Here is a 14,016-nt window from a genome sequence, read left to right as displayed (position 1 = left end):
TTCACAGTCTAACCCAACCCAACCCAACCCAACCCTACCCAGCACCTCTGTGCAGCACCTCTGCTGGTTGTTGGGTGATCTCACAGTGTCATTACTTACTATTGTTCACCAAGAAATTGTCCCAGACCAAACTATAAATGTGTTATATTTTATTTCTGTCAGTGTATTCAATAAACAAGATTCAACATGTAAATGAGTGAGGTTTGAAGACAGACCTACATTAGTTGTTTCCCTCTGCTTCCAGTCTTTATGCTCAAGTAATAGTTGACATTTGGAAAGTTCATTCATTCCCTTTTTTTCAGAGAATTTGATGATTATATAGATACTTATCTCATACTCTTGTACACAGTAAAATATACTGCTACAGCCAGCATCCGGTTAGCTAGCTTAAAGCCTGGGAACAGAGGAAACAGCTTGTCTGGCTCCATCTAACCAGCATCTCTAAAGCTCACTAATTAACATGTTATATCTGATTCGTTTAACTGGTACAAAAATCAAAGTGTAAAAATAACAATTCACCATTTTAGCAGCGGTTATGTGCCAGCCTATTTTTCCACAGAATACACCGGGGACAGCTTTCTTGCTAACAATGTCTTTCTTTTTGCCTGCTAGCATAAAAAATCAACCATTATTCCCTTTCCCCACTGTTGAATAGGTTGCGCACGGAAGCTAAAGCATGGCTAACGTCATTGCAGGTTAACAAAAATAAGGAAAAAATGATTCACTGCTGGTCTAAATCAAAATCTAATCCAACTTTTGTTTTCATGACACAATCCATTTTCTTCATGGCTTTAATTCACTGTGTCTATCATCTTAGGGACCGTTCCAATACTGCAAACAGGACCTTCCTTCCTACCTTTTCCTATCCTTCCCTCCTGTGATCAGAATTTGAGGGTGAAAGCAGTGTTGCTGAAAGCCCTCCAGCGTCAGCATCCATTCATATCAGATCATACGCATTAGGAGAGAGGAGAGAAGGGAGAAGAGGAGGAGCTGAGACAGACTGGGCCTCAGCCAAAGAGCAGTGAGTCAGTCTGTGGGTTGGAGTGTGGGGATGGAGGGAGCGCAAAAAGAAATCCTGCCGAGTCATTCTGGCGTAGGATGCTCTCGTCACCTCCTGGCCTCGCAGGAATGCACTGCAGATGTGGAAGCTATCGTCAATGCAGGGTGATATGATGGGAGATAATAAGAGGGGGGAAACAGGGTCAGCCCACCCTCCCACCCCTTACCACACACGCACGCACACACACACACACACACACACACACACACACACACACACACACACACACACACACGCACACACACACACACACACACACAGAGAGACCATGGTCATTTAGGGACATTACAAAGACTTGCATTCATTTATTGGAGGCTTAACCCAAACCCTAACCATCACCACTACTTCACCTAACACTAACCTTACCATTTGGAGAAGACATTGCCAATTAACTGGTGCTGAAATTTGTCCCCAGTAGCCTATGACAGACCACACACACACACACACACACACACACACACACACACACACACACACACACACACACACACACACACACACACACACACACACACACACACACACACACACACACACACACACAACAGTACACATGCAACTGAAAAGAGACCCAGTCGTTTCACTTTTACTCTTACGCTCATTTGTAAGATTTTTTTTTAATGAAATTATTTCTGAAAAAGAACTCATTGTGTTCTTGATATATTTGGGTCAGCCGCGAGAAGCTTATCAGACAAGTCATTTAATATTTGAATAGCCAGAATATCTTGTTTGAGCCTGCAGGAGTCAAAGGCCATGTATTTTTGAAAAAGACATTGAAACATTTACATATATGCTTAGCAGTTTGTCTATCTCAGTTGTGCTTCAGTTAAATGACTTAAAATGTTGAGAAAATATTAATTATTTTGTCAAATAGATTTTACTCAGAGATATTTGACTGATTAAAGTTGCTACTTGGCTTCTGATCTAGGATTTTGTCCTTCCTGTCTCATTTTCTCTCCAACTTAACCTTGTAAATGTGCAGACGCATACTGTATATAAAAAAACTGTGAAGGTGAATTAACTTTACTATTGTTTTAATAATGATTATACTGCAGGCTTGGAATGATTTTCAGTGGTGCTGGGTCTTGCAGAGAAAGTGTGAAAGTGCTTGAGAGATTTGTTGTAAAGACAATCTTGATGTGTTTGTCATCAGATTAAATTCTTCTCAATTCACACCCCATGGGTAGATTGGGGTCTCTTGTCTCTCAGTTTAGAGCAGAATCCTCCATCCAGTAAGGAGCTTTGCCAATTGGACAGTGTATGTTAACAACTTCAATTAGATTTTTAACAGTGATGGCAATTGTCTGCATGTATAAATCAATTGGCTTCTTTGGCTTAATATCCACCAAGTTTTCTGTATTGTCTTTGCCCCAGTAATCAAATACAAAAATGAATGTCATATACTGTAAAACTCCTTTGTTTTTTTATCCTTTCAGAAAAAAGTATTAGCCAGATACAGTACAGTATGAACAAAGGTTTAAAATACAATATTTGATTACTCCACAGTATATGATATCAGCCCTGATGCTCTTTCTGTCAGCATGTTATACTGCCATGATTGTGCACACCAGCATAATGCTTGATTTCATATGTTTGCATACATGTCATTTGCACATAATATAATAAGTCAGTGTTAATCATATCTTATTACAGGAATTCATGAACCACATTACATAATTTTTACAAAACATTACTGTCTAGTCGGCCACTTAGCGTTAGTGACCAGTACTTTGCTCAAGGCCAATTTAAGTTGTTCAGAAAAAGGAAAGTACAGTACCACTAAATTAGCGTTGCCAAGGTCAAACTTTGAAAACTGGTGACTTTCTCGTGACAGTTAGGGGCAGATCATTCCATCTTCAGTGATTATCCTCTTTGACATGATCATCACATAAAACCATGCATTACAAATGATCATTTTCCAAAGTATTCCCTCTTCCAAATTAAGTTGCAATGAACCATGCTCTCATACGCCTAGCCAACAGTGAGGTTAGCCTCAGAGTTGTGTGTGGCAGGCGTCTGTCATTTCTGAGGAAATGTGTTTGGCCCTGAGCCTGCAAGCTGGCAGCTGCCTTTGTGTGTCGTGACCACTTGAAGCTGGAGATTTCACTTAGAGACACGTGCCTGCCCGACAAGTGTGAACACAGTGATGCACACATAAATTCACTCGCACAAACAATTGGGTGTGTATTTACATGTAGGTAGAGAAACTGACACACACACTTAGAAACTGCAAGCAAATTTGTTTAATTATGGTCCTGACACTGCCTCTCTGCTGGCCCTCGCGGACAGGCTCACAGAACAAATAATCAGTTTGCTTGTGTATACCCACATACAGAGATCAAACATATTTATGTACAACATACATTTACATGCAGTACATATCTAAATACATTAATTCATACCAGTGGCTGAGAAGCAGGCACACATGCAAATGAACAAATACACAGAGGCACAAGCATGCACAGGCACATACAGAGATAAACAGACATTTATGCAGAAAGTGTTTATATTTTATAACATCATCGGCCAACACGTGCCCACACTCCAGTCTTCCTATGCATAGATGAGGCCCATGTGTTTGTGCAGATAGAAAAGGACATTACATTCAATAGACAATCTGCCTACTGGATGTTGCTCTTAGTCATCTTGCCTGGTTAAGTGAGTCTGTAAACTCAGTGATCCACTGTCCATGTCTGAGTAAGTGAGCTCATAATCCTGCAACCCTGTCTACTGAAGATGACATCCATAAACAATACACTTGCTTGATAAAATACATTTTGTAAGCATAATGCTGCCTGGATTATGATTTTGTTTTTTTGACCAACAAAAACTCACATTGAACTTGTATGCAAAAAGCTCACAGTAATTTTTTACCCCCCACAGTATCGCTTCTGGCAACTGAAGCATGAGTGATATTTTATGTTATCTTAAGCCAACTATAAGCACTATGAATATAGTTAAATGATTACACTGCTGACTTGAAACATTAGATGGGAAGCAAGGACTTTTTCAGGATTTAACCAAAATGAAGGTTCTTTCAGCCTACCAAAATTCAACAGTATATGTCAGATGCCTCTCAGCCTCATTCTCTGGTGTCATAGGCCATGTCATAGGTACTCCCAATCATCCACAGCCAGCTACTCTCCATGACATCTCTGCAGCATACGTATATCACACTTCCTGCTATTTGGCAAAGCAATGACACATGTATGACACAGTGACACTTGTAGGTGATCGTGTTGCAATGTTGTTATTTTGCTCTTAGTCACCTTGACCGTCAAGTGAGACATACTTTACATGTGCTGTTCCATGTTTGATTAAGCCAGGTCATACAGTATGCCTGCTGTATTTAAGTGTGTGTGTGTGTGTGTGTGTGTGTGTGTGTGTGTGTGTGTGTGTGTGTGTGTGTGTGTGTGTGTGTGTGTGTGTGTGTGGGGGGGGGGGGGGGGTGTGTGTGTGTGTGTTTGTGCGTATCTGCACATTTTTGGAGTGCGTGGATGAGATTTATGTCAAGTAGCCCGGTGCCACTCCTAAAAAATATGAATATATTCATGTGATAGAGCAGAGCATTGGGGCAGAGAGGGAAGGTGTGTGTGTCTTCTGTGTTATAGTAGGAGCTGCTGCTCTCATTACAGTGCTGGAGTGCATTGTGAGATGGACTCACAGACAGAGAGAGGCTTTCTGAGCATGATACACAGGAAAGACATTGAAAGTCACTGCAAGGACATAGTGTATTTACACAGATATGTGCTTTGCTGTGTGTTACGTGCATGTATGTCTACTGTATAACACTATCTGCAAAATACATTCATATACCACCGCATTTTGTAAGATTTTATGGAAAGATTGCAGGTTTTAGTTACATACATTTTTTCCCACCAATATTTAACCAAGACCACAGTCTTCCACTAATCAAGTACTTTAAGTTAACACACCATAAAAACATTACTCATGCTTTACTTGCCAGGAGTGGATAATGAAGGGAAAACAAAGGCAATATGCTGTATACAGCTGATTGCAGAATCCCTCAGTATAAATATTTCCTCATTATCTTGCTAAAAAAACAATCTGGATGCATTACATTTCCCTCAAACTATACTCTCTCATGCAAATTACTTGCATATGAACATAATTTTTAGGAACAGGGTTGTAATGTTATGCAGTTTAGTTATTTAAGTCTGAGTCATGCAGTTATTGTCTTCTTTCCTAGATTACAGTAGAGATTTCTGTCACAATACCATTTAATCTGATTGTAATGGGAAAGACTATTTTATCACAATGCAATGTGTTCTTCATATATCATACCTACTTCATCTGTTGGACAGCACATATTACATTCAAATATTAAACGTGTTGTGCTGAGTGGTTCCATCGCTAAATATGAGCTAATCTGACAGTATCACCGGGGAAATAGTCCAGTGTGTCTTTCTGTTTGGAAATAATGCACAAAGAAGGCAGTGCTGTCAAAAGAAGTAGATACAGCTTTATTTCTCCTCCTACTTTGGTGGGTTCAGCTGAAGAAACAGGGGCTTTGTCTTATGGGTACAGGCCACAGAGGTCTACAGGTGTGTCTCAAACCACTGTGCAGACACAAAAGGATCACTGGAGGAGCCTGACGACCTTGAAATATTAGCAAGCCGGATTACCAAGGTTGTACATTATTATTCTTCAGACGGATTGGAGGTTGAATTGGAGGATGGATGAAAGAACAAAATGATGAAAAAAGGATGAGAAGATGAATGGATAGCCACGCATAAGGAGGGAAGGGTTTATAACCTCTCATTAAATTGAAGTCTGATGGATGGATGAAAGGAGGAGATGAGGGGATGATGACGAAAACAGGAGAATTATGGGTGCCCTCATGTATCCTGTAGGTCTGGAGGGCTGATTGAATGAAAAAATAAAAAGTTAGGTTTGCCACTCACATCTCAGCTGCTTCAACCTGATGGAGTGGTAAACAATCCTCTCGAAGTTTTGCACATTTTGTCTCCTGTTATAAAAGCATGTCGAGTGATTTTTGAGAAACTTCTGTCTCGGGGCTTTCTGTCCCTTCTCCCTGTCTCTTCTGTCCACTTTTTCTCTTCCTGCTAATTTCTTTGCTACTCTTTTAACCCTTTGTCACCTCTTTTTTTTTGTCTTTTGCAGAATAACTTTCTGCCACCTGCCCTTCCAGAGTAAATGGTTGTACATCGGCACAGAACGAGGGAACATCCACATCGTCAACGTGGAGTCCTTTATGCTCTCAGGCTACGTCATCATGTGGAACAAAGCCATTGAACTGTGAGTGTTACAGCCCACGTGTCACCCTCTGATGCTGACTCCCACATTTCATGCTCTATTCTTCTAAATATATTGCATGATTTAGCTTGCTGCTATATAGGTTTTGTGCCATATGGGGGGGGGGGGGGGGGGGGGGGGGGGGGGGGGGGGTGCTTATCCAAACTGAATCACTGATCCGTTGATCAATATTTAAACTCTATAAGAATCAAACTCATATTGCCAGCACTGCAACACAGAGCTCAGGGCCTATTGACTCACCATGCAGCATTTAAGTGAGGTGAGGGATGCTGTGTAATCAGCGTATCACCTTTCAAAAGGTTATTGTAGTTTTAATGTAATGAGATAAGAAAGAATCATTAGTCAGTCTATCATTTCCAGGCACACTATCCGACTCCAGGTAGTGAGCAACCTGTCTCTTCGCTGTTTCAATGCATCTGTCAGCTTGACAGGCTCCATTTTGGTTCCCTGCTGTAGAGACTTAAATTATTCACTGGAGCGTTTTGCTTCACGCTTTCCCCTCATCCCCCTCTGTCCATGTGTGTGCGTGTGTGGAGAGAGGGAAAAGAGGAGGAGGGAGGCAGGGGGTGGAACAGGTGTCTGCCGAGATCAGTGTATGGTACACACAGACGTCTCGTCTCGTCGGCAGGGCTGTAGGGAAGAAAAGGCGAGAGTGAGTGGTGGGCGAGGGGAGGAGGGGAGAGTGTATGACAGAGAGGAGGCAGCAGTGGAGTGGATGAGACAGGGCTTTTGCCAGGGGGAAAAGACCCACAGAGATGAGGAACGATGGAGGAGAGGAATGTAGTGGTGACAAAGGGATAAATGCAGGTAACAAAGGGCAAAGCAGAAGATTTATCCAGAAAGAAGTAGTTGTGCAGATAAGTGAGGACAGAGAGGTAGATGGAAAAGGTTTCCAATTAAAGGAAAAAAAGGAAAAGCAAGATAAGGTGTGATAATGATGAGCTAGAGGGTAGATGTGGATGATAAGATAGAGAGGAAGATACTGGTGTACCTCGTGAGTGAAGGACGAGCAATAACTTCCACTTTTCTTTTTGGTTAACTGTTTTCTCTCTTCTTGTACAGACAGTACCTTTCAGAGCACTGTCTTCTTCTCAGTTGTAATCAGATGTCAATGCTTTATGTCTTTTGCTATCCACACATTATTTGAACCTATGTTTGGGGTCAAGTGCTTTCTAGGAAAGGTCAATCCAGAATGGTAGATATAGTAGCTTGATTCAATTTAAACAGACATTTGTCACAGTCACAAATAACATTAACTCATACATTGCTTGAAATAAGGCAGAAATATTTCCTACAGTAAATGAGAGATCTTAAATGTATAAACCGTCTATTTTCTAATTAATTTTAGGCTACTTTAGCTATAACCTGTGGCAGGATGTGGCTAAAAGGTGGATCAGTTTGTCGTAGATTTAGAAATGGATCCTCGTGTAGCTTTCACATAAAACAAAAGGTCATGCAGCCTCAAAGTACAAATGCAACCAGCCCAATATATCTTTCTTGGCATCACAAATTACAGCAAACTCACCATGTTGGTGGTCTATATAATAAAAATTCATAAAAATTACTTCATGCTTTTGCTTTCACCTCCATTTACTCAACCCACCCAAAGATTCCATTCATTCCCTTAAGATTCAGCTATACCACCAACACACTTTTGTGCAGAACTTTCTTTGACATGTTGTTGCCCCCCCCCCCCTCCTCGTTTGAGGAAATTAGGTTTTCATATCTTTTGGTTTAGGCCTCATCACTCAATCAGCTCCAGGAATTAATTCTCAGATTTGTTATCTGTTTGAGTATATGAGTTTGTGTCTATGGTTCTTTCTTTCTTTCTTTCTTTCTTTCTTTCTTTCTTTCTTTCTTTCTTTCTTTCTTTCTTTCTTTCTTTCTTTCTTTCTTTCTTTCTTTCTTTCTTTCTTTCTTTCTTTCTTTCTTTCTTTCTTTCTTTCTTTCTTAACTGCAATTAGAGCTGTAACGATTTGTCAGAAAATGTACAGAAAATGAATCAAAAACAGCTATGATTATTGATTACTGGGTCATTTATCAAGAAAAAACATTAAAATAATTGCTGGCTGCAGCTTCTGAAATGTGAGGAATTGCTACTTGTTAATAGTTTTGAATCTTTATTTAATATCTGTGGGTTCTAAACTGTTGGTTTGGCAAAACAAGTTATTTCAAGACATCACCTTTGCCTCTGGCAAAAATACTGTTTAACGGATATTCATAACTATTTTCTGACATTTTTGTTGACTGGACACTAGAATAAAGTTCTGTTGCAGCCCTTATTACAGTTGGTTAAGTTCTTGCCTACCTGATAGCATCACTATGCTATGTAGGTCATAGTCAGTATCATTAAGGGCACACTTAGTATTCTACATTAGTATTATTGTCACACACACAGTGTTATTGAAAATTATTAGTTCATTTTCATTTAAAGCCCTGCCTACTACACCTCTGTCCTATTGTGATTTCTGTAATGAGGTTAGGATATGGTGTGTACTCAGGTCATCATCCCTTGGGCACTGCTATTTGGAGACAAGCTGTAGTAGCTGTGCCAGTGGCTCCAGGCCTGGCCTGGCCCAGTGCTCAATGTCTCTGTATGACTCACACCTCTGTTCCCAAGCTGCTGTACTGGAAAGACGAATAGGCAAACACATACCCAACTGAATGGCACTGTAGTTCAGCCAATGCTACAGGCATTAAGGCTGTTGCAGTAAGGCCACATGTGAGTCTTATGTTTGTTCACATCAGAAAGTATTTGTCTGCATGTATGCACTATGTATGAAATAAAATAACATGTGTGCATATGTGTGTGTGTGTGTGTGTGTGTGTGTGTGTGTGTGTGTGTGTGTGTGTGTGTGTGTGTGTGTGTGTGTGTGTGTGTTGATTTGATTCAGCTAGATGGTCACTGGGCACAGAGAGCCAGGGAGAAGTGGGACAGGAGTGGTAAAATGTTAACAGCTTATTATGACACATAGTTCACGTGAACATGTTGGCCTGGGGCCTCTCCTGTTCTGTCCTCATTTTCGTTTCATTTTCTCCTGCTTTCCCACACACGACCCTGAAGCTATTGAAAAACCTTGTTTGCATATTTCATTGTTTTACTTATCTTCCTGTGTTACTATATTTTTATGCATCTGTGAGGTCCTCAGTCGGTATTGTAAGCTAGCACAACCTCCAGTATCCTCAAAGATGTCCACAACCCTTTCAGGGCCCCAGGCTCCAGATGGAGGTGCAGCACAGTGACCTTTTAACAATCAATGGACTTAGAAGTGGAAATTAGAAGACGTTTTGCTGATTCGAATCATTTCATTCAGTTCAGCACAAAGATTTAAAGTCCCTACAGTGTCATTTGCAGTAAACACAGTACGTTGTTCCTAAGGTGCTGCTATAGTCTTGACTTCAGTCTTAGATTCTAAGTAAGTTTTAGTCTGTTGTAGCATGATACTGTGTATGGGTGAGCTAACAATGATGCTTTCAGTCAACAACAAGTGAAGCTCCAATGTAAAACCTACTGATCTGGTCAATTTGATGATTTGGTGGTTAAGTTTTGTTCATGCATATCATGCCTCAGTACAGCTGGGCCAGCAGTGTCATCTGGAATATGATTTTTCAGGCTGGAATAATAGCACATAGCATCATGTATGACTACCTGAGGAACAATACCAAATTATATTCAAATATGAGCTTTACAGACGCTCATATGTGTCAACACCCAGTCTGATGAGATGACACACGGCTACATACGGTTATGTGCGTGCTGCATGAAGGCTGTTGAAGCCATGTTACCGCGGAGACATTTTCATGGTGACTGCGTCTCTCCTGCTTCAAAGAGTGTCACCCGTGGTGAAACCAGATGATCAGGACTTCATTGAGTGTGTATTTGTGTCGGTTAGTGTACATGTTGTGTTTATCTGTATGGAAATAACTCTTCTTGGAGGTTTTTGTGAATGAATAGCTGTGCTTTTATATCTGGAATCATACCTCTCCTACTTTTGAATTCACATGGTGTTGTTTATTGTGTGTGTGTGTGTGTGTGTGTGTGTGTGTGTGTGTGTGTGTGTGTGTGTGTGTGTGTGTGTGTGTGTGTGTGTGTGTGTGTGTGTGTGTGTGTGTGTGTGTGTATATTTGTGAGGGTGTGCCTGCACTGAGGAGCTGTTTTCAAATTCAATGAGGTGTTGCCCTTCGTATCACTTAAACATTCCCCCTGCGACAATGTTTTATCATGCACGTTGGTGTGCCTTCAGGTCTTTATGTGTGTCTGCAACACACACATACAGTAATGGTCCATTTTGTTTTTTGTACTGAAGGCATTACTCGGTGGGAGGAATACTTGATATACAAAGAAGGATTTGGTGCAATCAAGGTTCATAACAGATGACTCTTTGACGTTAAGGTGCCAAGGGGCGAAGATTTTCAAGATTTTATGACGTAATGAACGCGTGTTATATTTGCCATGGGGTATTTAGTGTAGCTCTAGTAGTCATACGTATGTGTGTGAGATGAAAGACCTTGAATCAGTAGCTGCGAGACAGGAATGTGATACTCATGCGAGTTATAAGAATGATGCCATGCTCAGACCCAAACAAGCATGTATAGAAACAAATACAGTTGTGCCCATGCGGGTAAGGCATATTTTTTTATATAAACATGCAAACACTATAAGAGATACACACACACACACACACACACACACACACACACACACACACACACACACACACACACACACACACACACACACATTCACACACACACCCAAATGTTCTGGTCCCTGAAGCCCTTTTTACTCTGTATGCAAAACACAGAGTCATTAGCGGTACACAGGCAAAAATGTGTGGTTACAGGAGCGTGTTGAAGTAGTTAAGCAGGCGTTGTTTGTGTGTGTTCGTGTGGGAGGGTTTTGTGTGTTTGTGGCGGAGTATGGAGGAATTTTGGAAGCCTGTCTGCACTCTGCCCATCCTGCCTCTGTTGCCATGGTGATTCATTTATCTCCGAACCTGAACGTGTATTTGCAGACTTTGTGAATATGTTGATGTCAGATTTGTTTACTGTATGACAACAGGTTTTGACAAAACAGATTTATTACAGAGTCTCATAAGGGGGAACGCAGAGAACTTTGCACGTAAAATCCTGAAACAAGGAAATTTGGGACAGGAGGGCGAGTTGCATTTTCTAATTCGGCAAGAGGGTAATTGTTTGTTATGGGTGCAGGTTTTTACAAAAGGAGTGGGTGTCAAAATGTGTCTGAGTTGTGCTGATGTGCAAATGTATGTGTGAGTGTGTACATGCTGTGGACGGCTGTTTGCTGAGAGACAGGCAGTGAATTGGGATTAGATAAATCAACAGCTCCAGCTGCGGCAGAGCTTAGGTAATAAGGCTCCAGCACTAACAGGCTAAATATAGAGACAACTGACTGACTGCCTGCCTGCCCACTAACTGCTACCTTCTAATACACACACACACACAGATTGCTGTAGACGCTTTCCCTATCGAGCCCTTTGCTTATACTTATAGATTTGTGCAGAGATACAAGTCGAAACAGCCATTCATCCCCCGCTTATAGGCTGTCATCCAAAACATGTATTTTGATCTGAATGTTGATAACCTTTATAGTTTAATGTTTTTATTCCTTTGCCCTGTCCTTCAATGTCAGACTGGGTCACAACAAGGACTTTGCCTTGTCTCCTCTTGCATTACTTACGTTTGGTTGCAGCTTCCTCTTCCTCTCCTTGTCAGGCATCCTTGCCCTTGCTCCATGATACTGGTTTTATGTTTCAGGCTCCAACAGACACTCTTTTTCAGCTGTGACCTTCCCCGGTGTTCCTTAGCTCACATCATCTCTCTGAGGCAGGGCAGGTTAGGTAAATTCTGCTGCCACGTGGCACAGGGAGTGGAGATTTGACATAAGGCTGTCTGGAGGGTAAAGCACAAACAGGAGAGGAAGAGGAGGGGGCGGGCAAGCATTTTGTGCTGTCTTCTTTCGCTGACATGTAAATGCTCACACACACTCGATACAAGCACATACACATAGCCATTGGGGACTGCTTGGCCTGACAGAGCCATCCATCACAATCTTCAGTGAGCTTATGTCTTTGAACGGCCTTTTAGAGCCTTGGAGTGATTGGCACCTCTGTCCTCCCATAGCGGACCTCTTCCACTGGTTCAAAGACACTCACATTCCACCTTAACCTTAAGTACTGTACTGCATCATGGCTTGAATAGAAAAACACTATTTCTCATTCTCTCTTTGTCTCCCTCTCTCACTCTCTCTCTAAGGTCGTCCAAGGCTCACCCTGGACCAGTTGTCCACATAAGTGACAACCCTATGGACGAGGGAAAGGTAAAGGACAACGTTGCCCACACACACATACAATATGTATGAAGTAACAGTCTCTGTTATTCTGTCTTCTGTATCTATCAGTCACATACAGAAAACCCATGTACAGTATTATCAGTTGTTCAGATAGAAAGAAGAGATTGCAATTTGTAATTGGAGTAATAGATCCAAAATCCAAAATGCTTCAAAATACTAGACAGTGGTTTATAATATTCAGAGACAGAACTTTAGAACTCTGCAAACACTTATCACTGTGACAATGTGTTGTATCTTTTATCAGGACATTTGCAAGGTCACCAGTCAAAATACAGTGTTCATGTGGCCGTTGCAGCACCTGGCTGGTAGATACAGCATATTAGTAGGGGCTGCATTTTTTTTTCAGCCTGAACACTGCCTTACATTGCTCACTCTCACCCTGGTTTAAAGTGAAAAGTGAAAATAGATTACACAAGATGACGTCTTTTCACTTGATGATCCAGTGATTCCCCCAGCAAGAAAGAAATGCATGAAATAACGCTCTCCAACCAGTAAACACCTTTACTACTATTACTTTAAACATTAACGTTTGTAATTAGTAATGCCAGTAAACTAGTTTAATCAGTCTAAATTAAAAATGAAGAATGTTATTGTTGTTATCAGTATCTATGGCCCACAACGGCTTGTTCAGTTGACAGTATGAAAGGCTAATCTTTCTCCAGCCCCGTTGCTGTCTCTTCTTCATCGGCTGAGCCATTTTGGCACCACTGTGCCTGGCTCAGCTGTTTGAACAGTGTGAGGTGAGTGAGGTGACTATCTGAGCAGACAATGATTATTCACCACACCCAGTGATATGTATTCCACTTCACCTGAACTCTGTAACACAGAACATACTGTATGTGAATGAAAATGAAACTGTGCTAGAATATTGTCCCAGCTCATGTGATGTAGAACTTGTAACTGTGTTACTCATTTGCAATACACAGTTAAAATTGTATTACTTCTATACCTTTAAAGTGGTGGTACTTAGCAGAGATTGCTTCTATAAATAAATCTTCTATAATTCAAATATTTGATTTGCATTTTACATTTTGTCTTTTATTCAAATCTACTTACAAGTGAGTTAAGACAATCAAAGATTTCATAGATTTTTTATAATATAAACAGCTTTACATAAAAGAAAAAGAAATCTGTATAATCTGTATAATCTCTTGTGAACCTGGATGGGCAGATGTCTTTCCTGAGCCACTGTAGTCTGCTTACACCTGACTTCCTTTCATGCTGCGCATGAATGTCAAATGTATTACTTATTTTTCCTCCCATCATGGGGTCTCTTCTATCTTCG

General features: G+C 40.9%; 1 protein-coding gene across 4 annotated transcripts in view; it reads left to right on the top strand.

Annotated features, from left to right (window-relative positions):
- stxbp5a (syntaxin binding protein 5a (tomosyn)) overlaps positions 1-14,016 on the top strand; it is a 103,451-nt gene that overhangs the window by 50,397 nt on the left and 39,038 nt on the right. For all 4 annotated transcript variants that reach the window (XM_062437148.1, XM_062437150.1, XM_062437151.1 and 1 more), the window contains exons 5-6: positions 6,206-6,340; positions 12,635-12,698. In XM_062437148.1, coding sequence (XP_062293132.1) covers positions 6,206-6,340; positions 12,635-12,698 — 199 coding nt within the window. The remainder of the gene's footprint in view (positions 1-6,205; positions 6,341-12,634; positions 12,699-14,016) is intronic.

The sequence above is a fragment of the Scomber scombrus genome, chromosome 17, assembly GCF_963691925.1.
Source record: "Scomber scombrus chromosome 17, fScoSco1.1, whole genome shotgun sequence".
NCBI lineage: Eukaryota > Metazoa > Chordata > Actinopteri > Scombriformes > Scombridae > Scomber > Scomber scombrus.
This window is presented reverse-complemented; position numbering and strand designations above follow the sequence as displayed.